Here is a 27,531-nt window from a genome sequence, read left to right as displayed (position 1 = left end):
GCAAGATCTGGGGGACTCAGGTTCGAATCCTATTTGTGCTGTGGTGACCTTGGGCCAGTCCCTTCTTTCAGACACGCAGTCTGAAAGCTCTGCCCATGAGGCTGGGAGTTCAATCCCAGCAGCCGGCTCAAGGCTGACTCAGCCTTCCATCCTTCCCAGGTCGGTAAAATGAGTACCTAGCTTGCTGGGGGGTAAACGGTAATGACTGGGGAAGGCACTGGCAAACCACCCCGTATTGAGTCTGCCATGGAAACACTAGAGGGCGTCACCCCAAGGGCCAGACATGACTCGGTGCTTGCACAGGGGATACCTTTACCTTTATCATTCTTCTTCTACTACTGGTCCCCGTACCCTGCCCTCCTTCAAATCTCCTGGCATTCCCCACCCTAGCTGAACCAGCTTCCTGGGTAGTCTCGGAGCTGCCCCTTTTATCAGCCGGGCCCACCTCGCAAGGCTGAAGTGGTGAGGAGGGAAGGCCAACGAGAGCTGCCCTAGGCAGGAAGGCCATCCAACCCCCCCACCCACCCCCCGCCGCCGCCACCACAGGGGAATGCTGGTCTACCTTGCCAGGGCCACTTGGGATGGCCCTTGCGGCCCGGATGCAAAGCGGGTGCCCAAAATCTCACACGGATTGCAGTTTATTGAAAATTGGTGTTTCTTTTTATTGTAATCCAAAAAGTAACAGAGTGGGGCTGAAATGCATTCTCGGCAAGTCCTCCGGCTGATATTTTAGAACCGATACCAGCCATTTCTTTTTTCTTTTTTTTTCCTGACAGGCAATTAAAAAAAATTAATGTGAAAATTTTCACAGTACAGTAAACTCCACCTGAACTAACTTAATGGTGGTTAAAAGGAAGATGCCCCAGCAGAAAGAATAAAATAAAATCAAACAAAACCCTTCCCAGACACCCCCCCCCTCCCCATGACATGGTCACAAGTCACAAGTCTGTACAAAATGTCCACTTTATAAAGCTCGGATGTAAAAATCCACTCCAGCAGCAATCCGGTAAGTGCAGCCTGGCCCCTCTCCCCCTCCCCCCTCCCCATGGCATGAGGCCCAAGGTTCCTGAAAGGGGGGGGGCTTCTAGCCAGTTCCTCAGACAGTGCCCCCCTTGGCTTTTTGGTCCTCCCTCTCCTTCTCCTTCTCCTTCTCCTTGTCTTTGCTCTTCTTGGACTTCTTCTTCTTGTGTTTGTGTTTTTGGCTCTTCTCGGCCTCTGCCTCGGCCCCCGCGTGCTTCTTGTGCTTTTTGTGTTTCTTGTGTTTCTTGTGCTTCTTCTTGTCCTTCTTCTTCCGCTTCTTCTTGCTGTCCTGGCTGTCTGCGGAGCTGGCGCTGCTGCTGCGGCTGCGGCCCTGGCTCCCCGAGGGGCTCTGGCTGCGGCTGGCGCTGCTCTGGCTGCTCCCTGCCGCTGCAGGCTCTGGAGCTTTGTCGGCGGGCTTCTCCTTTCCATCCCGGGCACTTCTGCCGGGCACGTCGTCACTGTCGCTGTCACTTTCGTTGTAGTCGGGGACAAAGGCGGCCTCGTCCGTTTCTCTCGTCGGGTCGGAAGACAGCCGGGAAGAGTGGCTCAGCTGGGGCTTCGGCTTGGAGGTGGCGCTCTTCTCGTTCGGCACTGCCCCCGGCTCTCTCGTCTCCGGGGAGGAGCGCCGGTGCGAGGGCTTGCTGCCCCCTGCCCTCTCTTTATTGCTCCGGGTCTCGGACGGCTGCTGCTTCTCTCTCTCTTTGCCGGAGCCTCTCTCCTGTGATCTGCGGTGTTCCGCCGGACGCTTGGACTCGTAGGCGGGCTTGTGGTCACTCTGCCTGCGGTCCCTCGGAGGGCTGTAGCTGCTCCGCCTGGAGTCCCCGGCTCCCTTTTTGGCCTGCTCCGTCCTCTCGTCCCTGGGCTTGTTCTTCTGTCCGGAGGAGGGAGGCTCCCGGCTTCGGGAAGGGGAGACCTTCTTCCGGGAGACATCGCTCCGTTCCTCTCTCCGCTTGGAGCCTGAGTGATCCCTGCTGCTGTCGTGGTCAGACTTCTTGTCCCAGGCGGGCGCGAAGTCCCTGGCCGAAGAGCCGTGGGCGGAATCATGCTTGTCCGAAGAGCGGCTCTCCTTGGACGAATGAGAAGAGGAGCTGCTCTTCCCGGTGCCCGGCTCAGGGCGCTCCTTCTCTGGCTGGCTCCCGCTCTTCTTTTTCTCAGAGGAGTCTCTGTCGGGGGCAGGAGGGTCCCGGTCCCTGGCTTTCCCTTTCTCGTTCAGTAAGGTGTGTTTGGAGCTCTTGGAGTCGGGCAAAGAACTCTCGTGCCCAAGATCTTTGGAGGCTCTCGGAGTCTTCTCGGAAGGCTCGGGCTCCTTCTCGCTCTGCTTGACGGGGGGCTTCGTGCCGACGGTCTTCACGACGCTCGCTGGCTTCCCGGCCGCAGACGGGATTTGTGTCGCCTTGACGGCCGCTGCCTCCTGCTCCTCTTCCTTCTCTTTCTCCTCCACCTCCTCTTCCGAGTCAAACTCGTCTTTATCCCACTTGGACTGGGGCACCTGGATCATGATGATGACGTCCTCGGCGGGGGCCATGATGTCGTTGTTGTACTCTTCCATCGTCTTAATGACGGTTCGCTTGATGTCGGGCTTCTCCTCCATCTTCCGCTGGGGGCTGCCTCCCGCAGAGCTGGTGCTAAGGAAAAGAGGAGGGGAGAGCAGCCATCAAGCACAGCGCAGGAGCCAACCACGGAGCACGGAGGCTGTGCCTCTTTCCAGGACGCTCAAGCCCTCCCAAGCCACGGAGCGTGCCACCCCGGTTTGGCCAAGGAAGGCCTTAGTGCAGTACTGCCCTGCAGTCCATCCCCCACCCAAGAACAGCCTGGGGCTCTTTTGGAACCTCCCCTTCCTCCGCCTCAAAAAGGAGGGAGGGAGGGTTGGTTTTTATACCCGAAGGAGTCTCAAAATAGCTTCCAATCACCTTCCCTTCTTCTCCCCACAACAGACACCCGGTCAGGGAGGTAGGGCTGCGAGAGCTCTGACAGCTCTGCAAGAACAGAACTATCAGGACGGTGACTAGTTACAGATCACCCAGCTGGCTGCATGTGGAGGAGGAGGAGGGAATCAAACCCGACGCACCAGGCTAGAGGCTGCTGCTTTATGCCTCTCCACTAAGGGCAGATTTGCAAGAGGCCAGCTTGCACCCCACCCCCACAAAGGCAGGGCCCCTCTGCCATGGTGGGGGCCAACAGAGAACGAGAGAAGTGTCCAAGATCGCCTGGCACCGTGGCAAGCACCAACGACTAGGCCCTGCCCACGACCTAGCCACGAGAGACTCCAATACCTATTGGGGAGGGGGGGGGGAAGGAGGACAAAGCAGCCCTGAATGTCCGAGGTCACTTTGGCAGAGTCAGGCCTGCCAGGGCTCCGGGCTAGGAGCGCTCTCTCCAAAGCTCTTCCCTGGGCCTGCGACAGGCCAGGTTCGATCCCACCCCCTCTTCCCAAGGATGCCAATGGATTGGGGGGGGGGCATTTGGCCCCCTCCTCCCTCCAGCTCCATGGAGACTCCCCAACTCCCCAGCATCAGCTTAACATGGGGGGGGGGGATCATTATAGGCTGCTGCTGAGCAAAGGGAAGGTGAGAACAATCCCCCCCCCCCACACACACACACGCCCTGCAAGGAAGGGCGGTCCAGCAGCAATGTTTGGCCTCTAAGGGAGTGGGGTTCCCACCAGGGCAAACCCTGCAACCGCCCAGGACCAGGGCCGGGTGGGAGGGGCCCGCCAGGGAGAGAAACCCTACCTGGGGTAGTCGACCAGGGTGGAGGTGGGTCCCTCCCCTGCCGCCGCTTTCCTCCGCAGCTTCCCTTTGGACTTCTCGGGCTTGCCTTTGCTGCTGCTGCTGCTGCTGGCCGGCTCCGGCTTCTCCGCGGAGGGCTCTGCAGGGGGAGGGGCCACGTTCTCAGCGCTGACAATCTTTTTGCCGGTTTCTCGGTTCAGCTTGATCTTCTTTGCCGGCACGGCCGCCGACACCGCTTTTTCCGGGCTCCGGGCAGCAGCCTTCTCTTCCTCGGGCTCCGGCGGGCCCCCCTTGGGAGAGAGTTTCACCTCCGCAGCCTCTTGCTTGGGAGGCTTGGCCGGGGCTGCGGGCGGGGCGGCCTCCTGCTCCTTCTCAGCCTTGTCGTCCACCTTCCGCTTGCGCTTCTCGGTCTTTGCCTCCCCGCCGGCCTTGCTCCTGTCGGCCGGCTTCTTGGCCTTCTCCTCCTTGCTGGGAGGGGGCTTCTCTACTTTGGTTTCCTTGGGGTGCTCCTTCTTGGCTTTCTCCTCCTTGGCCGGCCTGGGTTCCGGGTGCTCCTTCGCGGCCCGGGGGTGGACCTTCCGGGGGGCACTGAGGGGCTTCTCGTCCTTCTGGGAGGGCGGCTTGCCGCTCTCGGCTTTGGGCGCCTCCTCCTTCCCCTTCCTGGCCGGGAGCTCGGCCCGTGGCGACTTCTCGTGCTCGGCCTCCGCCTTCTCCGGGGCAGCCCTCGTGGCGGGCTTTGCCGGGGCGTCTTTCTTGGGGGTGGCCACGCTTTCCGCTTTGCGCCTGGTCTTCTCAGCTCTGGCCTTGGGCTTCTCTTTCCTCTCCTTGTCCGACGTGGGCTTGAAGGCGGCGACGGAATCGGCTTCCATGGGCTCGTCCCGGACAGGAGTGGCATCGTCCCTGCTGTGGAGCAGGAAGAGGGGCTCCGGCTTGCCGTCCTCCCCTCCGGCAGGGTCCCTGGGCTTCCGCGAGCCTTCCAAGAGGTCCGTGCCGGGAAGGAGGCCGTCGCCCTCCTCTCCCTTCCTTCTCTTCCGGTGCTTCTTATGTTTATTTCCTTTCCCATCTCCCGCAATGTTTTCTGGCTCCTTCTCCTTCAGTTTGGCTATTTCCTTCATGCCGTGGCCCTCTCGGCCAGGCAGCTTTTCAGAATAGCTGGGGCCTAGGCCACGATTCCGATGGCCCAGCCCGCCCGGGTACTCGTCCCTGCGCCCTCCTCGAATGTATGGAGAGTTCTCCCGGCGAGGTCCTGGCGGGCCAAAGCGCTCCGGGGAGAAATTCTCTCTGTTCAGCAGGGGCCTGGGCTGGGCTCCAGCCGGGAAGCCCTTGTAATATTTCTCACACCAATCTCTGTAGCACTCCCAGTCCCGGAACCTGTCCTTTTCAAAGAGGTCTCCCCTCAGGTCCACGGGCCGCCCGTAGTACGCCTTCACCTCATAGGCCGGGACTTCTCGGTAGCGGCCAAAGTATTCCCTTTCCCCTTCCGGCTGAGGCACGGGGCGCTTGCTGGGGGACTGGCCCCTGTAAACGGGAGATCTGGATCGAGAGTGATACCGCCGGTAGGGGGGAGACCGGGACCGGGACCGGTGATATCCATGCGAACGGGATCTGGAACGGTAATTCCGGCTCTTCCCCTTGCCCCTCCGTGGGTAGGGGGGCGACCGGGAGTAGGAGCGGGAGTGGGAGCGGCTGAATGACCGGGAGTACGATCTCGAGCGGGACGAACCAGATCGCGACTTGGAGTACGTGTAGGAGCTCCTCGAATACGAAGACGCGCTGTACGGCGATTTGGAGCTTTAAAAACAAAGTGGGAAAGACACACTTAGAAGAAGCGGCCGAGTTCACCTGCTCCACTTATGTCCTAGGGGGCCCGGGAAGGCAGACGGCATGGCCGGGCAAATCTATCATGGCCGAAGCTCGGCGACAACAGAATACATCCCTTCGGGTTTGATGCCAACTCAAATGCCCCCTCATTTAATTTAATAGGGCACGAGCAACCCCAAACAGCTAATATCCCTCATATGTAACAGCAATCATAACCCAGCTTGTATGCTGCCCCTCTCCACGAACTGGGTCAGGGTAGTTCACAACAGTAAGATAAACAATCAATAAAATAATTTAAAGGGCATAAAATGACTAATGTTAACACTTAACCATTAGCAACTAAGAAATGCCCCCCCCCCCCGGCCGTCTTCCACCTGGCCTGCAGGGCTGGCTGCCTGGGCCAGCAGTGGACGGAGAGGAGGGGAGCAAGAGAGGCCCACGTGGTGTCCACACACCGTGGCTTCAGCCGCAGGCACAGCTTTACCAGGGCAACAATTCCACGTGGCTTCTGGGACTCCTAAGCCAAACTCCTCTCCCCAGAGACCACGGGGAAAAGCAAGCCCTGATGTCCTTTAGGTTTTGCTTTAGAAACGATACGCCTCCCCAGAAAGCTACAAAGCCAACTGCCTGGAATCTCACAAGAACCCAACAGTTCTGCCCCCCCCCCCCCAGGTAATGCCGCCAGTCAGAACTTGGGACAATGGATCTCCTCAGCAGGAGAGGTTTTCTCTGGCCAGTGGCGCTCGGCCCCACTGCAGGCCGGCCCCATGGGTGCTCCAAGGGCGTCGAGCCCCTCGCCGCCTACTCCAAGGGGAGCCCTGCTTCACATTGTCAAGCCCTGTGGATTTCCCCCTCTCTAGACCAGGAGCGTGGGATGCATCGGGGACAGGCCACACGCAAAGCAGCAAGTTCTGCCCCGCCCCCAGCTCGCAGCCACGGGGACCACACCAGGAACACCCGCCCAACCCTCCCAATTACCGGGAATAAGAACGCCTGCGCTCCTTCTGCATTTTTTTGTATTCCATCAGTTCCTTAGCAAAATCATTTGTAAACTCATCAAGTTTCGACTTTTTCTTTTCCCTGTCAAAATAACAAAGGGATTGGTGATGCTATACGACCGGACATCGTCACAGCGGCATTCAGAAAACTACCACGCCGGCTCAAACGGGGGCACCGCATGCAGACGAGACACGGACATGCTACGGGAACACGCAAGCACACACACGCGCACGCACACACACACACACACACCAAGGCCAGTGCAGGGGTCGATCTAGAGGAGTTGGGTTAGCAGCAGAGACCTCTGGGGTTATTCTGGATCGGCAGTGAAAAGCCACACGTGGAAAGCTCGGGTTATACGCCATTTTTCCCTGACGGCAGTCCAACAGTCTACGAAACAGAAGAAGGAAACGGAACGGCCCTCCGCTTGCCGCCAGATACTTACTCCTCTTTAAGTCTCCGTTGCTCTCGGTAAAACTCCTCCCTAGAGAGAGGAGGTGGTTGTGTCGTTGGGATGGCATTTGAGTGAGCCGTTGGCACTGGTGTCGGTACCCAAGGTGTTGATATGTTTGCTGGAGCCGGGGGGTATCCCGGAGGGGGGACCGTGTACCCGGCCGGCGGAGGCTGACCCGGCGGAAACTGAGGAGGGAACTGTGGCGGAGGCACCCCCGGTGGAAGAGGCAGGGCGTGGGGGGGCGGAGGGTACAGGGGGGGCGGAGGAGGCGGCACGGGCACAAACACTTGGGTGGAGGCTGGCAGTGTTGGGCCCTGAGTCCTTTGTGTGCGGTCACTATGCGGGCGTCCTCGGTTTGAACTTCTAAAGAAACCCAAAAACACGTTGTCACTGAGTGTTACACTTGTCCCTGGACTGCAAGAGAGGGAAGGGAGGCGGGCGCTTGGTGCACCCCGTCGCAGTCACAACGCCCCTCTGCAGCTGCAGGGCCTCCTTCCTCCGCTCTGAGCGGCTCTTCTGCTCCCTCTGAGCCCGGGCTGCCCTGGCCGCGCCCCTCCCCAACACGCTTCCGACCGCGACCGACAACAAGGCCTCCCAAGGGTTCGCTAGCACTCCGCGCCATTCCCGTGCGGCCACCGCTCTCGCGGACCCAACAGACCAAGTCGGGCCCTTAGCGGCTTCACGAGAGCTCTGCGGCCTCGATATTCCCCGCACTCCCAGCCACCCAGCACAGCACTCTCTGCCAGGCGGGAGGGAGGGAGGAGCCTGGCCTTCTTGCTACCCCAACCGGTCCGGTCCACGCCTGGCCCCCATGCGGGACCCCCCCCTTCCCGCCCGTGGCCCTTAGCGGCTTCTTCTGGCGGCCGGCTCGACCTGGGACTGCTTTCCCACCAACTCCTGCGTGCAGCTTCCTTCCGGTCTCGCGTGCTGCCCTCACTCTACACCCACACCGACAGAGTCTCAACGGGCTCGTGGCCCTCTAACCTCCCTGCTTAGGAGAAAGGAGAGCCACGTGCTCTCAAGGGGTACTTACGGCTCCCAGCCGGACCGGCTGCCTGCAGAACGCACAAGGCTGGGTCTCATTGGCTGACCTGGGGTCGAGAGAGGGGAAGGGGGAGGAGGGGCTGTGAATTCCTTCAAACACTCCCCGGAGCCCAAGTGCAGGAGGCCCCACGACCCGCAGCGGAGCCACTTACCCATGGAGGGGATGGAGTGCCCATGAGGGCCCCCCAGTTGTCCTGCCAGGGCGGGCTGCCCAAGCACAGGAACTTGGTAGCCCTTGGAGGAAGAACAGGAAGAGAATGAGAGGCTGCTGCTGCGGAAAACGGGGCCTGGGGAGTCCACTCCGGACATGGCGCGTACCTTCTCCTCCATCACGGCATTCACAGACAACGCGGAAGGCGGCTTTGAGTGCTCCGAAGCCGCCACCAGAGAAGCCGCCGGGCCAATCCCGTCGCCCTCCCTGGCACGGAAGAGGCAAAAGTCAAGGTTAGGGATTTCTGGGAGCGGGATTTCGTGCACCACCAATCCGTCAGGCCAGAACACGACTACAGCGTCAGCGGCAACGCATACAGTTCTGGCGAATCCAGCTCCAAAGCCATACAAGAACACCCGCTCACACACACAAAAAGAAAGCAGGAAGGGGGCAGAAAACAACAGCTACAAGGGCCAAAAGGACGAAGCCTGCAAAAGTCAGGGTTGAGATTCATGAAGCCCGAGAGCCGTGGGCCGTGGTGGAAACACAACTCCCTCCCACCTGCCCCTGTATAGCCCTTGTGGACTTCCTTGGTGGGCTTTCAGCCACACGCTAACCTGGCTCTGGCCCTGCTTAGCTTCTGAGATCCAATGGGATCTGGCTCGCCTGGGCCTTCCAGGGCAGGGCAAAGAAAACTCTGGCTGCTACCAATCTGCCAGGAGGAGGAGGCCGCAGGCAGAGCGGTGGGCGTAAAGAGCGGCCCGCCTCGCACCCCCGGGAGCAAATGGCCGTGGGACAGGGCCCAGGCTGATGGTCCACATCAGGAGACGGAAATGCACGGCTTGCCCAACCTCAGAGCACCCAGGGAATTCCCTGAAAAGCCTCTGCTGAACCCAGACCATGGCTGAAGACACTGTGCATGACCCTCCCTCCCTGCCCCTTGCGCATGGCGACCTTTGGTGGAGACAGCAGCTCTGTTCTGGGCCAAACTGTGCCGGGTCTCCTCCACTCCACCGTAAGAACCTGGCAAATGGCAGGCAGTTCAACTGTGTCCCTTGCGTGAATGTTAGGTTTAAGATTATCCATCTTGTAGAACCCTGGCTCACGATTTTGGGGCCTTTTGAGCCGGTCGGTCCTGCACTTTGGGGGCTAAGGCAGGTAGAGGCCGTCTCCGCATGCTGGGTCAGCCGGCTTACCGGAACGGCCCCTCGGGCTTGTCTGGGTGAATGGCCATGGGCACGGGCGCCGGGACCTCTCCACCGGGAGCTGAGGCAGACGTCGCCGGGGCCAGCGGCAAGGCAAGGGATCCGGCGGCATGGAGCGGAGCTGACGGGGGCGGGACCATCAGGGGGTCTTGCTGTCTCGACAGGGCCACCCTGGGCAGGGAAGGGGCGCTCCGCGGAGCCACCTGGCGAGGGGGCGGGGCTGGCTTGCGGAGTCGCTTCGTGTAGCCGGTCTCATTCTTGAAGTTATTGACAGCCTGCCGGGGAAAGGAACCGGTCAGCAATTCCTGCACAAAGCTCCACAATACTCCCGTCTGCAATGAAGTCCTTATTTTCAAAAGCGAATCTCATTTATGGGGCCAGAAGGAAAGGAAAATAAACCGCTTGGATTTTTCATCCACAACGCAGAAAGTGAGACGGCAGACGGCTCAGCCTGTGGATTATCTTCTGCAACGGTACGGTGGACCCTTCTTAAACTGCCATTCCCCACGAGTCAGACCTTCAGCAGCCCGCCAACCTGGGCCTCCGATGAGATCCACAGTCGTGGGGGTGGGCCTGGCAGGGACAGGTGGGCCCCAGGAGAGCAACCGGAAATTACCTGGCGTAAAAATTTGTTGGCGATCAAAGCGTCGGGAGAAACGTCTGTTTGGTGACAAGTCGGACAGGTGTGCTCCTCAGATTCCAGCAGGGCTGTTCTGATGCCTGTGGAGGACAGAAGCAGGCCATGGGGAAGTGCTGCCGTGCGTGTTGGCACAGCACGCCTCCCCAAGACTGTCGATGAAGCCTCTGAATGCTCTCAACTCAAAAGGCAATGCCAGGCTGGATGCGAGGGCTGCCGGAGACCCAGACCCTCGGGGGGGGGGGCTGCAGTCAGCCAACCTGTCCCTGGACTCCTGGGCTCAGGACCACCACCTGACACCGGTCACAAAGCATTCAATAGGGTCCTTTGACTCCCCAGCCACCTGTGGTACGAGGCGCCAGGCTTGGGTGGGGCAGGCCGAGCCAGAAGGGCAGTGACGCAGAGAATCCGAATGTCCCGGGGGCGGCCTGAGGAGACCAGCTCCTTCATCAGGGGGCTCTGGCCCAACTGCAGAGCCCACTTTTGTCTACCGCCTGCCTCTGGGGGCAGCACTTTGGAAGTCCAGAGGCCCAGCAAAGGTTTGGTTTGGTTTGCTGCATTTATAAAGCGCCTCTCTCAGCTCAGCCATCTCGGGGCAGCGTACAACCAGGGAAAACCACCACTAACTTAACTGTTACTGACAACTATCAGCACTCTCTTAATTTCCCGGCCCAGTCCCATGTATAAGGGGGAGGGCTTCCAGATGTCCCATGCCGCCTGGCCTCAACCGAACGCTCGGTAGAAGAGCTCTGTCTTGCAGGCCCTGCAGAACTCAGCGAGTTCCGACAGGGCTGTCTCTCCTCCGGGAACTCCTTCCAACACGTGGGGGCCAGGACTGAGAAAGCCCTGGCCCTTGTCGAGGCCAGGCGGGCTTCTCTTGGTCACCAACAGAGCGAAGTGCTCTTCAAGGGATGCCTCTTTGGAGAGGCAGTCCCTCAGGTATGTCAGGTCCAGACCACAGATGGCCTTAAAGGTCAAAACCAGCACCTTGCACCTGATCCGGACCTCCACTGGGAGCGGAAGGAGATGCCTGAGCACTCGGTGTCCCTGAGCCCTCCACGGTGTTCTAGGGGGGACCAGCTGCAACTTTCAGAGTAGGGATGAGGGAAGGCCTGCGTAGAGCCAGTTACAGGAGTCTAGTTCGGAGGTGACCGTTGCAGGGATGCCTGTGGCTCAGTGATGCTGGGCCAGGTAGGGATGGAATAGATGGGAAAACTCATTGGGTGACCTGAGCCTCCATGGAAAAGGGAGGCATAAAACATGGCGCCCGGGTCCCTGTGCTGAGAGGGCTCCGGGAGGACTGTGACTGGCCCAAGGACCCCCAGCTGGCTGCAAGCGAAGGAGGAGGAGTGGGAAATCAAACCTGGCTCCAGATTAGAGGCTGCCCCTTTTAACTGTGACACCAAGCTCCACCCCCCCAACTCTGCTTGAAGACCTCGGGACTCACATTCGTCACAGTAGCTGTTTCCGCAGCAAGGGATGACCACGGCATCCGTCATGATGTCTTTGCAGATCAAACAGAGCAGCTCGTCGGGAATCGGGTCGTCCTCTTCTGACGAGGAAGACGGGTCTTCTGGCAAGAACGGAGGCTTCTCTTTCTTGCCTATAGCATAAGCCTCTCTGGGGGGGGGGGGGCAGAAAGAGGCAACATCTGAGCCGTTTTCTAAACGGGAGGAGACTACTTGGATATATCGATCCCAGACACTCCGGGGTTTGACTAAGGATTCCACCCAGCAGCGGAAACAGGTGCCGATGGAAAGCCCTCCCATGGGGACTCCCTAAACCTCCCGCCCCAGGCCTCTGCCGGGAGAGGGGCACTCACGCATCGATGGTGGGGATGGCGTATTTCCCTGTGTTGGTCAGCATGGCGCCCTTGGTGGTCGGGTCCTGCACCTCCATCATGAAGCTCCGAGGAATCCCTGTGCTCTTTTTAATCCTGGGAACCGACTCAAAGTTCTTGTCCTGCAGAAGCAGAAAGCCCCCAGAGATCACTCGACTCTTCTCCAGCACCCCAGAAAGAGAAGACTCCCCCCCCCCCCCCAGTGCCTCAGCATGTTCTTCCCTGGTCCCTGCTGGAATACTTCCAGGCCTGACACACCGGGCCGCTCTAAGTTTGTGAAGGGCCGTTTCAGTCAGTCCCCTCTAGTGGCTGGGGGGAGCAGAATGCCCAGCTGGGCTCTGCTGCTCTTAGGACGAGGGTGACCCTGAGGCCCACTACCCGTAAAGCTCCCCGCCTCTCCAGGGGCACCAAGGCCACATCGAGCATCCCTAGCCACCCCTTCCTCCCACGGTTGGCCAAACAGGTCGGCTGCCCTCCGTCCCTCCCAAGGGGAAGGCCAAGTTCACTGGATGCTTATCCCACCCACCCCACTCAGGAAGGCAACTGGGCTGCCCTCCAGGGGGACCGCAAGGAGTCCAGAGGCACAGACTGCTGACATGCACACCTCACAAGGCCCGAGCACCTTACCCCATTCGTCGGGCAGTTCTTGATGTAGTGGCCAGGTTTCCCACAACGGAAGCATGTATAGGTCGGTGGAGGCGGGCCCAGAGGTTTCTTCATGTAACTAAAAGGGTGCAAGAAGAGAAGCGCATGTCTTTAGCATTGGTTCTTGGGGGCTGAATTTAATTTTAAAATGCATGAAAATAAAAATCGATACGTATATTTTGGTGTGCGAAATGAGGAGCCACTTACTTGATCGGATCATATTCGTGGCCAGACTGTGACATCATAGCTTTAATTTTATCTTCCTCGGAAGCATTGGCTTCAGCCAGATTGGCGGTCTGTTCAATAGGCAATCATGTGACACACACATTAGAAACACAGTTAAGACCACCCAGTCAAAGACAAACACCACTCATCCAATCCTGTAAAGAGCAGCACAAAGCTAGCGGGCCTGGCCTCAGAAATCGCTCTTTAATAGCCGATTGTCCTGAAGATGGTCCAGGGAGTCCTTATGCCATTACATGATGTTTGTGTGCCTACGTGGTACAAGTGTATGTGTGGGGGGGGGGAAGACACCCTCTTTGGCTAGGGCACGCTAACCCTTCGGCTCTGGCTGTCCCTTCTGAAAAGGCCTGTGTCATGGCTCCAGTTTCCTGCGGCAGATTACGTGGTCTGGAGGCAGAGGGTTGACACGATTGCCTTCTGCAGCCACGGAGAAGTTAAGAGTCCACATTCTGCTCTTAAGAGGCCATGGGACGCATCCTTTGTGCTTCAAGGGCAGAGTCATCCTGAAAAGTGAAGGCGGAGAAGCTCTGCCACTTTAGGAACTTGGGAAGCGAGCTCTCACTGGCCTTTCTCGGAGTTCTCGGTAAAGCGAAAGCACGGAGGACCAGCGAAAGGGGCAAACCCAATCCACAGTGGGCCAAACACGTGCAGTTTTCAGGATGACTGTCCGTTTGAGGTGCAGGTGGGTTCCTCCTGTGTGGAGCTAACCGTCCCGGAAACCGGGCGCCTGCTGAGCTAGTCTGTTACAAGCAGGGCCCGAGGAGGGGCTGGCTCCTAACCGCCCGGAGATGCATTCAGACCAGCCACACAGATGCTTATCCATTCATCCACAAAAGCAACCAGCTAGTTTCAACATTTTATTAAACAGTTGGTTGAAATACATTGTTTGTTTTCTTGACAATCCAGATCGAACAACTACGGAAAATCATTCACATTTACAAAACGCTAATTTACAAAAAAGTTCGCTAATTTGTTTGAACCCAAACAGGTTTTACAGAACACACCCAATAGCACAAAACATTATTAGGAATAGACCAAAATCCAAATATGGCATTTCAAATACACAATCGGAGTAAAACAGAAAACTGTTAAAGACGTCGCCTCCATGCAAAGACAGCCTGCATTGAAGAGGTTCAAGTGAGTAACAGTTTTGGGCTGCTTTTTACGACAGGAGTCTCCATGTGTCAGAAATACTTAGGTCCTCTATGGAAACTGTACACCCCTTCTGACATTTCTCTTTTCACATTATCAGGAAAATAAAAGTTGACATGAGCTTACAGAACTGAGGACAAATTTAAGGACAGCACTAATGGAAACCAAACTTTAGATAAAATGGTTTGACAAGTTCCATGTTGGTGTCAGATTTCTCAACCTAGCTAGAAAAATTAGGGCTCTCTTTAAATAAATAATTAAAAAAACCCAACCACCACCACCTGACCCTCTTTATTCACACATCAAAGAAATATTGGGGGCCAGGACTGCTCCTCGTGACGTGAATGTTAACCAGCATCTGTTTTCGGTGGGTGTCAAAGAGTTATCACTAGTGCTTTCCCCGACAAAAGTTAACACAGCATTGAGCAGAAAAGGTAAGCAGTTTCATTGCAAAACATGGCATATACAACAGTTTCAAAAGGTCACATGTGCCCCTATGCCACACGCTCACACACATTGGTATATTCCTATAAACAGTGAGATACATTTACACAGTCTGTGTTCAAACAAATTAGTTGCATAGTTGTTGGCCACTGCATATGCTACAAGAGTACAACTTATCAAATGGTTATACGCAAAAGGATTATTCTTGCTCTAGCACTGGCTTTGAGTGCAGAATCCACAAACCACCAGGCCAAGTGTCCATGTGACAGGGAAATAAGAGCATTTTGGCTGTTGCACAGAAAGAAATCCTAGGAGTCCGTAAATAGCCAAAATATTACAATTCTTCTTTTAAATTGTGTTATCTTTCCACAGCAAAATTAACGGAATGTATGAAAAACGACAGCACCGCTTCAAAAGTGCTTCTTCTTTATGTCTTGAGGTTGAACACAACTGCAACATTATGTTGAGGCTGATAAGGGACTCCCCTTCTATCTCCCCATACTGGGAACTACTCTTTACAGGATAGTTTGCAATAAATACACACAATCGGCAAGGTTTACGTTCCGTGCTTTTGCACTTAGAAAATAACCATCGTGTCCCGCACCAATGACAAAGGTTAACCAGGTACCGATCGCAGCATAAGAAAACATTTAAAATGCCAAGCAAGCAACTATTCATTTGGCTATCATTTCGACAAGAATATATGTATTGACAAGAATATATATACCTTTGTAAGCTGGGCCAGAGAAATAGATGCAGAAGAGTCATCAATCTGTTCATAAAAAATTAAACACACATTCAAGTTCCACAATCAAAACACGGCAACATATTCAGCTCTACTGCCTGTTTTAACATCTAGCTGGGGGATTTAGGCTCTACTGAGAGGACTGCAGCTCCTTGGCCAAATGGCAGCCCCGGTGGGCCACAGCCCTGAGACAGACCCTGCACACCAAGCTAGAAACGGAAGCCACTCCGAGGAGTCAGCTCACAGAGATTTTACTTTCAGCAGCGAGCTGCCTTTTGAAAACCCAGAATAAAGGAAATGGCTCACTTGACTAAGAAACCAACCAACCCGGAACCCTCTGAGAAGACTCCTCAAAAATATTTACACCGAACAGAGGAGAGCGCCTTCCCATAAACAAACATTTTCTTTCACCTAGAACAAAGTTGGGATATTTCAGCCAATGGTAGGCTTTGGGAAATGGGAAATACGGCTCCCAAAACGAATGTGCAGATGCTGATTCCTGTGACCAGAAACACAGGAAAATGCTGCCATTACATGCAGAGTACAGAATATTTACAGTTCTTCAGACTGATGTCTTTAAGGGAGCTGAGCACTGGACGCCAGGTAAAAATAACTACTGTGGGGCTTATGACCTCCAAGGTTTCATTGTGTCTAAACTAGGACTAGACCCTTTTCCATAGGTCAGGTCAAATGGGGTGGGGGAGAGATTTTTCAGCCAAGGCTACCCTGCAATTTTAACCTAGTTCGGTAGTGCAGACCTGTTCTGGCAAGTCATCAGATGGAATGCAGCTTCATGACAGTCAGGAGAGGAAGGAGAGTTGATTCTTAAATGCCACTTTTCTCTCCCTGAAGGAGTCTCAAAGCGGCTTACAGTCACCTTCCCTTCCTCTCCCCACAACAGGCACTCTGTGAGGGAGGAGATACTGAGAGAGCCCTGATCTTACTGCTCAGTCAGAACAGCTCTCTCATGGCTGTGACTGGCCCAAGGTCACCCAGCTGGCTGCATGTGGAGGAGGGGGGGGGGGAATCCAATGCGGTTGGCCAGATTAGAAGTCGGGGCTCCTAACCCCACCACCGAGAGCACTAAGATCAAGTGGTCAGCAGTTGCTCAGGGCCCCAGGCCCCAAAGAGGTAAAACTGGCCTCCATAAGAGCTGGGGCCTTTGTGGCTCTTCCAAGTGTGAGATCAGGGCTCTCCTGGGGGACCTGTGAGGCAGCTGCTCTGCCAGGCCTACGGTTGGGGCCAGGAAATGAACACTGAAAAATGCTGGCCTCCCTGACCAAGAATTCTACCCACAGAAGATCAACCTGCCCAATACAAATTAGGCCACCCTCTACGGCTCTTAGGAAGCAGTTATTAATATCATAATTTTAATCTATCACCCATATATTAGCTATTTTAATTATTCAAAGTATATTTTGTATATTTTTGTTGCTGTGTGTCGCTCTGAGCCAACGGAGACAGACGGCCGATAGAAATAAGGTATTATGATGACAATATTATTATAAAACCTGGAATCTCCAGGATTCCTTTGGCAGCAGCCCGGCAGCCAAGCTAGACTGACTGACTGAGCAGGTTAATTGCCTTCCACTGTCTCCTGAGCTGACTCTGGAATGAGCAGAGACAGAAGAACAGTGTGAGTCAACTCAAAAGTTCCCGGGGGATAAGGTCTGACCCCCTGCCTCCGAATCAAGCCCACTCACAAAGACAGCTCAGAAAAGCAGACATTTTATTCCTGCGGCATAATGCTTCTTGCAGGGTGGGCGGAGAGGACCAGGGAAGCTGAGGGTCCCTGGGCCTGTCAGGCGGGGGTGGGGGGGGGTGGGGAGCAGCTCCTTTGCCCGGCCATCCAGGTCAGCAGGAACAGGGTTCCCGCTTCTTCTTCTAGCAGCAGCCCTGAGGGCAGCCCCTTTAATGTCCCCCACAGGAATAAATGGCAGCAGTTCAGCCCAGGGGGCAGCCCCACGGCACAGAAGGCGTGCTGCCAGCCTCCACTAAGGAGGAGCTGTGCCCAGGCACAAGCAGAGCAGTAGCAAGAGAGACGCTCCCCCCTCCTGGCAACGAGGGCTATGCCACCAGAACTGGGCAGCCAGTGCCAACCCCCCACCCCCCACAGGCTGATGGGCCGGCAAAGGGTGGCCAGGGCATACCTGGTATGCCTCGCAGGGTACAAGCTCGCACTTTGCCCCAGGCTGCTGCCAGAGACTGGCGTCAGGATTCTGCCACGTGTGCTGGGCAAGGCAAGCGCCGGGGTGCCACTGCCTTGTTGCGTCTGTTAAGGGTGCTCCGCATCATTTCACTGCATGGAAGCATTTTTTTTGGGGGGGGGCACACACACCCCCTGCTATGGCTCCAAGGAAACCCCCACCAGCTCCCTTTTTAAAAGGGGGAGGGAGAGTTTCCATTGACATCCCAGGCGCCCTCTTTAAGCATTTCTGCTTCTTCTGAGATTCCTGCTGGGCCCTGATCGGGGCACCTCTGGTGATGCCAGCCTCACCTGTGCCTCTGCCCCTCCCCAAGGCACAGTTCTGCTAGAAGAAAACAAACCACTAGAGGGAACCAATTTCTAGCTGCCCTGATTATTATGCCTTTGGCAGTGTCGTCCTGGGTTTTCTGAGGTGTTAGCAAGTGAGCTCATTGTCTTTGGTCCCTCTCCTGCCACCCAGGACTGGAATCCCAGCAGCAATCAGGGGCTTCACGTGCCCTGACGGAAGAGGAAGAACTTCCTTCTGCGGCTCAGCTGACACGAGATCCTGGGTGAGTCAGCATTAGCAAGGTTTATGGTGCCGCTTAGCTTCCAGCTAAGCGGCGCCTCCTAGCTAGCTTTAAAGTGGGCTTAAAACAGCCCCCAGCAGTTCCCTGCAGCAAGTCGGAGGCATCTCCGGAGGATGCCACAAGCCCTTTCCTCCCGCTGAGGATCAACCCTCGCAGCATCACCGTCAGCGACACAGGCCTGTGGGCAGGCCAGGCGACCGCCTTGTGGCCTCCTTTGCAAGCCTACGAGAGCGGAGGCCTTTTCAGAAGTGCTACTCAAATGGACAAGAGACATGCCAGGGAACACACAAATCTAAATTAAAGTTAAAACTTTATTTGTGCACACCGAGTCTGTGTTTATACACACGCTATCAAAGAGGATTACTCATAGGATTGAAAAAAATTCAAAGTGTTGTTTACACAATTGCGTTACATTAACTAGAGAGTTAACGGGGTTACTGGAATCAGTCTTGAGAGCCGTGTCTGACTAAGGACTTAAGGCTGCAACGAAGGGCATGCCTTCATGACAAGGTCACCGGTCACACGGTGCTTCTGACCCTGGGCCACTACGGGTCCCGCTCACGGCGGCTGGTCAGTGAGCCGCTCTTAATAAGCAAACAAGACAGCAACACTTCTAAATACGACTAAGGGATCGGTTGAGTATTTTAACAAATAATAAGCATTCAAAGCAGAAAGTGAAGACCATACAAATAAGTTGTTACAAACTGAAAATAAGCAACCTGGATTAAAGGAAAAACAGCATTCTGCTTGTTCAGCGGTACGTAAGCAATATAACAGAAGGATCTGCTAAGAGTTCTCCACTCAAGAAGCCACCCATCCAGGGACCAAATAAAATGAAGGCATTGGACCAGTGGGAGGCCGTGGGGCCGGGGAGAAGGGGCGTTATCCTCAACTGGATTGGTTGTTTCTCAAGCGCAGAAAGGACCAATGGCTGGGAAAGGCCCGCTGCATGTGTTGCCTGCTGGTCTCAGTGACTACAGCTCAGACTAGGAGCTTGCTGCCAGATAAACGGAGGCAAACACAGGGACAGGAGTCTCATGGAGACCAATTATTCATTTCAGTTTACAGGCCTCGTTTCAAGCGCTCTGGGCGTTTTCACAGGCGTCTGAACCAGACATCAACAGAAAAGCGCTTCCGTTTTGCAATAAGGTGGCTTTGGATCACATGTCCAAAAACCATCCAGGGAACAACGGCTGTGCGGTGCACTAGGAGAGTGGCAAAAAAAGATAAGACTCCAAACGTTCTTTTTTATTTCAAGAAAACAAAAAGCACACAACAACCTATACAAACAGACAGCTACTAGCTAGAGACACACAGATGTAGAACAAGGCATCGCGGTCGGCAGGGCACACCTGAGAGCTTACACGATCTGTGCACGATCATACATTGTCTGTACAACACAGAGTCATACAGGAAATTATCTCGCATCCAAGATATGCAATACAGTTGTGTCACTTGGCACAAGGGTCAATAGTCACATTAAAGTTATCTGCATTGCTGATTTTACTGGACTGAAACAAAATACACAGTATTTACAAAATAAGTAGATTTCTGCAGGAAATTAAGGTGAATTAGGGCTTAGAAAGGCATAGTTTTATTGCTTTGTTATTGCTTTAAATTAAGCAGACTGTGTAGAGGAAAAAAGGGTGAGATTTGTGTTTTTACATACTGCTTTTGAAGTTCCACTCACGGGATCAGTTCGACTTCTAAAAAGGGAAAATAAAGGTTGTCAGAAAAATAGCAACTGCACAGAGCACAAAACAGAGAAAGCCACCACCGTGAAAAGAGCGCATTCACAACGGGAACAAGCTGAAGCTACGGAGGTCAGAGGGTGAACCGCCTGTGACTTCGGACTACCCATTCAATGAGGCAGAAGCAGGCATACATTTCAATGATCCCCAATACCACAAACAAGCTGGCCCACTTAGCTAGAAGACCAGAGGAAGGAGGAGTCCACAAACAAAGGGGGGGGAGGGGAAATCACCTGAGCGGAGTTTCTAGAGCTCGGTGACACTTATGAGTTCTGTGACAAAGAAAGAGAGGCCTCATTTAATCCAGTTCGGCTCACACATTTCTGTCCAGGAGAAGACCTATTCCTGAACTTGCGAATGACAAAGGGATGGTCCCAGCTAGAGGCCACAAAGGGTGCCGTTTCACACAACCAATGCATAGTGGAGGAAGGGGGCTGGGGGTCCAGGGAAGGTGTTCTGCACCTTGCATGAAGTCTGCTGGATGGCCCAGGAACAGGACCCGAGGCATTGTGCAACCCCCGTGAAAAGGCACTGGTCCCTGGGGCTCAAGTGCCTGAACGCCACCTACCTGTCCAACTAGTCAGGGGCTGAATTTGGTAAACTGCCCACGTAGGGAGCTGGTGCCTGAAAACAAGGACTCTGGATTCCCGCTCGTAGCCTGAGGTCTGTCATGGACTTCTTGCCCCTCAGGGTGCCAGAGGGAGGGGCAATACCCCTGGGCCATATTCGTCCCCATGGAAAGAGACGCCTTTGGGGTCTCTGGCAGACCACACGCGCCCCACGGGATGGCTCAGGGGAAGGAGCCCCGCTCTTGCGCTCTGGGCCTTGCACAGAAAGAGGAACCCAGCAGCACAGAAGATTACGCTGGCCAGAAAATAAAGCTTTTGCAGAGTAAACACGTGCTAAGTTTTAGACCACAGATGCATAAGGCCTTCACTGTTATGTGGGGCATCATCTGCACTCTCCCTCGTGAGTTTAAAACAAGGTCACATTCCCTTTCAGAACACGACACCCTGCAGACGGCCACACGTGGCTCAGGAAGACATCCAAAGAACGGAGGAACAGGTCAGGTTGTCTTACACAGAACCAGGATGCTGCACTCTGGTGGGCTGCAGCGCCCCAAGAGTTCTGGCTGAAAGACCCATTTGAATCCCCCCATCCGGGGGTATGAGCTTTCAAGAGTCCAAGCTCCCTTCATCAGGACTTGCAAAGGAAGCTCTGACTCCTGGAAATGCACCCCCCTCATCTTTTGACTGCTCCTGGATGCAAATCCAGCTGTTCCCCTCCCGACCACCACAATCACCCTAAAAAGCCTTTCCCCAACATACCCTCCCAGGTCCTTTAGCAGGGACTGCAGGACTCAACCCGGGACCTTCTGCACACAATGCGTGGCCCCCCCTCCCCTCCCCTCCCCACCCACCCGTCCCATCCATCACCCGCAAGTGTGCCTTCCAGTCAGCATCAACAATGCGACTGGCAATTTTATACAAAATGCCCACCATTAATAGCTGAGATATTAACTAGGAACAACTAAGGATGGCGTTCTCTTAACGGCCTCCGTGAAAGAGGAGTTCTGGCCTATCAGGAAACTGCCTTCTTGGAGTGCCAGCTCTCTTTTCATGCCAACAGGGCCAATCTCTAACCGGGGACTCCTGCTCATGCCTGGCAGAGGACTTGGAGATACAACTGAGTTCGAATAGCAGAAAAATAGGATGGTGGAACTTCCGTCTCGGTGTACAGCGGGAGTTTGGTCTCTCCAAGGAAACCCACCGCTGTCTGACCGCAATGTATGTAATTAAATTTCAAAGCCACCTAATCTCCAGCAGCCTGCAGATAATTGCCGTCTGCAATTAGCACAACACCTAATACCAGACTGAAACCCAGAGACGGGTTGAAAATCCAAGCTCAAACACTGTCCTTTCAAGCCAGTCTGAAGAGAAAATTAAGTCACAGAGAGATGCCCAGGGGTCAGGGCTTCTGCTCTGCATTGCCTGCCATGTTCCAGGATCGCAAGCATTACAGTACAACACACACACACAAAACGTTTGCCAGAAATCCAGAATGATTTTGTAGCCTTCATTAGGTTTGAAATGAATATCCTGCCCCTTTACCCCCATGCCCTCCAAGCAACCGATCTCAGACACATTACAACAGAATTGAGGGCAAGGAAGGGGAGGGGGGCTCTCACAAAGAGCTTAGGCTCTTGGCCCCTCCACAGGGAAGTGACTACTTTGCCGGACAATTTCGGCTGTCAAGAGCAGCTTAGTCAGGACAAGAATAGATCTGCTACAGACTGAAATGGAGACTGATACCTGTGGCTGGTAACAGGTCTCGCACTAAACCTGCGTTTCAGGTGGCCTTTACATTGTGACATGCCTCTTTCCAGCTGCCACCAGAACTCCAGAAGCAGCGCGATTAAGTAACAAAGAAGGTGCCCCAAATTCGTACCCTTCAGAAGAAAAAAGTCAGACACTTACATGACATAGGTTTTGCTTGTGCATTTCACTCCACCAATAGGAATTCTTCGGACAATGACAGAGGAGTTCTTGGGAATGAGGGCATTATCATCCGTATATTCTGGAGGGGAGAGAGAGAACCTGGTAAGTGCCCCCGTTCAAAGGAGCCCATTTCCCATACTCCCAAGGCCCAACAGTAGCCGGCACTCTTGTCTCCAAGGCAAACAGCAGAAGTACATTTCCTTCACCTTGTCTGGATCCTTGTATGTAAATAATGCCGTACAAAAGCTATTCAAAACATGACATATGGCCTGAAACCCTCCGCAAGTGGAAACAATGACTGCTGTTTTATGGTTCGCTGGCAAAGAAACGGGCAGCCCCTGATAACGGTTCCTACATTTTACTTTCTTGAAATCATTTCAAGGCGGACAATTACTCCCGGATCAAATTTTCACAGGATACCTACTGAAGCTGACAAAACTTTTATGCGGTGGAAGATATTTTACAGGTCTGTTTAGGAAAGAAAAGGCTAAATTTCACACTGCAGGAAGATTTATAATACTACACATTCCAACGACAGCCTCATTTTTTGTTGATGTCTTTAAGGGAGCCATTTAGGCATAAGAAAAATAGACTCTCTAAGCTAGCCTTAACGGTGCGTAGCATCTCTACACGCCCCACCTCCCCTACTGTTGTCTGACAACTGTTTTGTGTTAGTTTTGATGTTTCAACCTGCACTATTTTTTCTAAAGCTGTTGCAGGAAGGACAGATAAAAACCACAGGGATTTTTTCATCACAGCCTGTAGCTGAGTGTGATTTTAGTTAGAACTTAGGCTACCAACCATTCTATTAGTGGCCTTGATGAATTTAATCAAAAGATATAAATATTGTAACAAGCATTTTGAAACTGCATAAAGAGTTTTGAATGTTTTAAAGTGTCCCGAGGAACGTATAATAATTATGGGGGGAAACGGCCCCCTTTTCCCAGGAAGCTTCCGTCTACGACTGTTCAGTTGTGTGGATGCTCACAGAGCATAGGTTTGCCCTCTGTTCATGGCTGCCCACCATTTTTCTTCCCTGGTTCCTGTTTTCCTATATTAAACTGCCCAATATTTGGGTTTTAAGACAATGGATCTTATCTGGTATTATTGTTTATATTCCTATTTTACACTTTTTATCTTGTGTGTGTGTCTGAAAGATATTTTGAAAAGCATTGTGCTGGGAGGGGATATCATTGTTTTTTAGAAAGAAACATATAGGCATACACACACACACACACAAAAAAAAGTCCAGGAATGAAACAATTCATTTTTTTCCTATTCAACTAGCATCTAGCATATTAGAGACGATGCCAATTCCAAATTATAACTGGATATTTATGGTCCCATGGTCAGAATGGTTGTTTAAACCTGATCTGGCCATAAATGGAAAGTAACTCCTATAAGAGAAATTCAAAGAGCTTCAGAAAGGACACAACCACAATTAAGCTGCAGAACAGAATCCCTGAAAACTCAGGTATTTGAGAATTTCTGATCCAGAGAACTGCCGGAATGGCGTCACCTGCAAAGCTTTAAAAGGCTTTGTGGAGCAACCTAAAATTAAGCGAGCGTTGGCATGGCATCTTGTTTCATCTTTACCTTGTTGCTCCAAATGACCTTTGCACAATTTCTGCCTTTCTTGACCTACATGCACACTTCCCCGAAAGAGACAAGCCGTCATTTCCTGGGAGGGCCGGGAATGGGATGCAGCTTCTTTCTCCCAGGCAACCCCTCCTCCAAGGTTATTTTTCTCCCCCCCTCACAAGTTATTCAACCTGTTCACTGACCTTGAAGCAAAGCCCAAGAAACAAAACTTAGGTGTCCCTTCTCTTACAGTCCCCTCAAATGCCTCTGAAACAAAACGCACAAACAGACATGGCAGCTCATCTCTCCACCCACCAGAGCATCCCCTAATATCCTAGCATAAGCATTCAAATGTAACTGCTATCCTAGGCCGTTCACACAAACTATTATAAAGAGGAGGGAGAGAGTAGGAGAGTATCTCTTTACCAACACGAAGCATGTACCAGCTCTCAAATCAGAGGAAGAGCCTGCCACAACAGGAATCCAGCACATGTGCTGCACCATGCTCTCAGACACAGATAAAGGTGTTCCATGAGGTTTTACGCAAGTTCAGAAATGAGGAAGCCAAGTTGGCAATTGTCAACAGCAGAAGTGCTTAAGAAACATGTGGCCCTGCCAGAAAGGAGGAGAACGCTCCTGGGGGACAGCTCATGGCCCAGCTATGCGGTTTCCTGCCTTCGTCCTCTGATGCATCTCTTAATAAGCATCATGCCAGACCACATTCTGGGGAAATCAGGCCACCAGCAGAGACCGTCCAGCACAAGGCTGTGTGGGTAACACATGGTGACCTGGAAGTCCAATGACCTGTTTGCAAGTGCATCCCAACACAGTTTTCTGCGAGTCGGTGCCCAGCCCAGCCCACCAAGCAAGCAAGCAAAAGCATGCAACAGACAACATCTATGTCGCCCTGGAAGGAATGGAGACATTCAGGTCAGTATCACAGCTCTCCCAGGAGGCCTCACTGGCCTTGCTGTCTCACTCAGCCAACCGAGGACATAAGTCAGGCATCTAGTCTGCAAAGGGTGATGCCCTAATAAATCTGTCGGTGTCCCAGGACTCTGCCCGTGGACTAATTACAGCTATAATAACCTGCTGCAGCCCAAGCAATGACCATGTCCTGTCACCACAATGTACCCCACCCTTCCCATTATTCCACTAAACAGAGTGGCAGCATAAGAATTTAGGGTGCTTGTCCAGTTTATGTCACTCCACAGAACACCACAGACTCTAGTGGGGGGGAGGGGGAGAGCCCAGAGGGCAACTGTGCTCCCCCCCCCCCAACACCGCATGCTCCTGCAGAGAGCTATGGTCCACTGAGGCATTGTCCTTGGTGGCTCCAGCTCTTGGGAAGAGGCTTCCGGCTAGAAGGAAGTCCTGCTCTGTTTGTTCTGAGGAGGCTACATGCTTGACCTGTCTCAGGGGGCCTTTGGGGGAAGGTGCAACTGCTAGTCCTGAATATAACTGTGATGCGGTTTCATGTTCATTCTATTATGTATGCGTCTGAGCATGCTTTCTCCACTGCCCTGGGCTTGCGGTAGTTGCTAAGAAAATATTTCAAAAATTAAAGAAATATACTTTCAGAGGCATTGCCATGCTAGCTTGGTGCAGCTCAATCCAACAACATCAGAAAGGTTTTTAAAATGCGCTTTTGGGAGACAGAGCTCCCTTCACCAGATGCCAGCCCTACGGTCTGTAAGCAACAGAAAAGCAGGTGAGGTGACCAAAAAAAGGCAATTAATTTGTTTGTTATAAGAGGCCTCTCTTTGGATTGTATCTCTGCTCCCAACTTTTCTGTTGTTTGCAGCTTTAAATACATCTCCAGGTATCAACAAGTGAAGCGAGCTCTGACTCACAAAAGCTTATTGCTGAAATAAAATTTTGTTGCTATCAATACTGCTATAAATGAATACAATGCTATAGACCCCTGTTGAGGATCATGCCTGACTGGGGCAGGGAACACAACTAAAGGCAACGCAGCGTAGCACTGCCAGGCCAAGACTGGGCCTCAAGCACGCCCACTCTAGCAGAGAGGGAGCCAAATGACCTTGTGCCACCCTAAACCACCTGACAGGCGAGGGGAGATGGGACTCGTGCAATTTCACACCCCATAAAAAAATCTTTATGGTGTTCCAGCCCTGCCCAGGAGCCAAGCAGTGGGAATGCCCCTCCTGCCCTGCCCGGGACGGCTCAGGTTAGTCTCATCGCCTCAGATCTCGGAGTTCAGGAGGGCTGGCTCCGGTGAGTATTTGGAGGGAGGCCCCCTCGGAAGTCCAGCACTGCTATGCAGAGGCATGAAAGGACAGCCCAGGTACGTTCCCTTGCCCTGACCCGGCCCACCGACCTCAGCAGCCCTTCTGAGCACTTGGTTGGGAGACCACCAAGGGGATCCAGGGCTGCCTCGCAAATGCAGGCCCTGTCAAACCAGCTTCTGCCTCACCCGGATGGCCCCGCCTAGACTGCTGTTCTCGGATCTTGGAAGGCGAAGCCAAACGACCAGTCCCGTGCCCACGTGACACCCCCCTGCCTCGCACAGGAAACCCCAGCTGCAAAAGCACGCCAAGGTGGGCGCAGAGTGCACAGGGGGCTGAGGCAGGCGGGGGCAACCCACCGCTGATCCTGTATGCGACTGCAGTTACCAAACTTATCTCGTCCTTTCTCACTCGCCTTACGTTTTGCGTAAACCGCCCTGAGCCGGAAGGGAGGGCAGCGTATGAATGAGCACTAAAGAGGCGTCCTTGCATTATTCTTGTGATGTCGTTTTTACGGCAGGTTTGTGAACCGCCATGAGCCGGCAGTGCTGGGAGCAGCAGTATAGAAACATACAATAAACAAATGAGCAAATAAGCAAGCAAATCCACCCGTCCATTCATCAAAACAGTCCTGCGGGGCCTGCAAAGGGGGCATTCGGTGGGGGTCGACCAGAAGCCCCGCTTTCCACTGCCCCAGATTCGCCCTCGTCCCAAGCCAAGACCCAGCCCCCCCCCCCGCGGCCCGAGGGCGGCGCGCACCTTCCTTGGTCTGGGCGTTGGTGATCTGGAGGTCGCAGTCGGCGGCCTTGAGCTTCTCGCGGCCCATGATCTGGCGCTTGAGGTCGCAGAGCGAGATGTGGAGCCCGTCGAAGGTGACCGTGTCATAGTTGAGCTTGGCCGAGAACTTGTAGTGCACGCACGACATCCTCGCCCCACTCAGCGGCGGCCCCGCATCCCCCTCACGCCCGCCCGCACCACCACCACGACGCCGCCCTCGACGACGACGCCGCCGCCATCATGGCCGCAGCAGCAGCAGCAGGCCGCGCCGCCCTTCCTTCCTTCCGGCCCCCGACGCCGCCGCCGCAGTTCTCCTCAGGCCGCCGCCGCCGCCGCCGCCTTTCTCTCTCGGCCTCCCTCTCGGGGCCTCCGGGGCGGGCGGGTGGGGGAGGGGCGCGGGGAAACCGCCACCGACGCCGCCTTCGCCGCCTTCGCCTTCGCCGCCGCCACACGACGACGCGCCGGGCCACCGCGCATGCGTCACAGTGCGCCACCGTCGGCCTCACGTGACCCAGCGCATTATGACAAAGGCGGGGGAAGAAGGCGCCGCTCTTCCGGCCGCCCCCCCACGTGACCCGCCCGCCCGCGCCTGCGCCGCAGCGCCCGGCCGCCCGGCACGCGCTCGCTCGCTCGCTCACTCCTCCTCCCTCCCTCCCGCGGGCTCCATTCACAAGGACGCAGGAGGATCCCGGTGCATGGCCGGAGGGAGGGGGGGCAGGAGATGGGGGAATCAGAGCATCACAGTGGGAAGGGCCCTCCTGGGCCATCTAG

At 54.4% G+C, this 27,531-nt stretch overlaps 1 protein-coding gene across 6 annotated transcripts; it reads right to left on the bottom strand.

Moving 5' to 3' along the window:
* Nucleotides 1–637: 637 nt before the first annotated feature.
* RBBP6 (RB binding protein 6, ubiquitin ligase) lies at nt 638–27,275 on the bottom strand. Of its 6 annotated transcripts, XM_077316802.1 has the most exons (17): nt 26,743–27,275; nt 22,133–22,232; nt 19,574–19,610; nt 15,112–15,156; nt 12,753–12,841; nt 12,528–12,624; nt 11,883–12,022; nt 11,508–11,680; nt 10,040–10,143; nt 9,415–9,698; nt 8,386–8,485; nt 8,220–8,301; nt 8,057–8,114; nt 7,015–7,386; nt 6,549–6,650; nt 3,753–5,540; nt 638–2,645 (listed from the first exon to the last, which is right to left on the bottom strand). In XM_077316802.1, exons 1-17 carry the CDS (start codon nt 26,906–26,908, stop codon nt 1,097–1,099), a joined length of 5,286 nt encoding a protein of 1,761 aa, XP_077172917.1. In that variant the 5' UTR covers nt 26,909–27,275; the 3' UTR covers nt 638–1,096. The 6 variants fall into 6 exon arrangements, with proteins under 6 accessions (XP_077172917.1, XP_077172916.1, XP_077172922.1 ...); XM_077316801.1 differs by having other exon boundaries at nt 8,220–8,485; XM_077316807.1 differs by lacking the exon at nt 6,549–6,650.
* Between the last annotated feature and the right edge of the window lie 256 nt (nt 27,276–27,531).

Source organism: Paroedura picta, chromosome 17, assembly GCF_049243985.1.
Source record: "Paroedura picta isolate Pp20150507F chromosome 17, Ppicta_v3.0, whole genome shotgun sequence".
Taxonomy (NCBI): domain Eukaryota; kingdom Metazoa; phylum Chordata; class Lepidosauria; order Squamata; family Gekkonidae; genus Paroedura; species Paroedura picta.
Note: the sequence above shows the minus strand (reverse complement) of the source record. Positions and strands in the feature narration are given on the sequence as shown.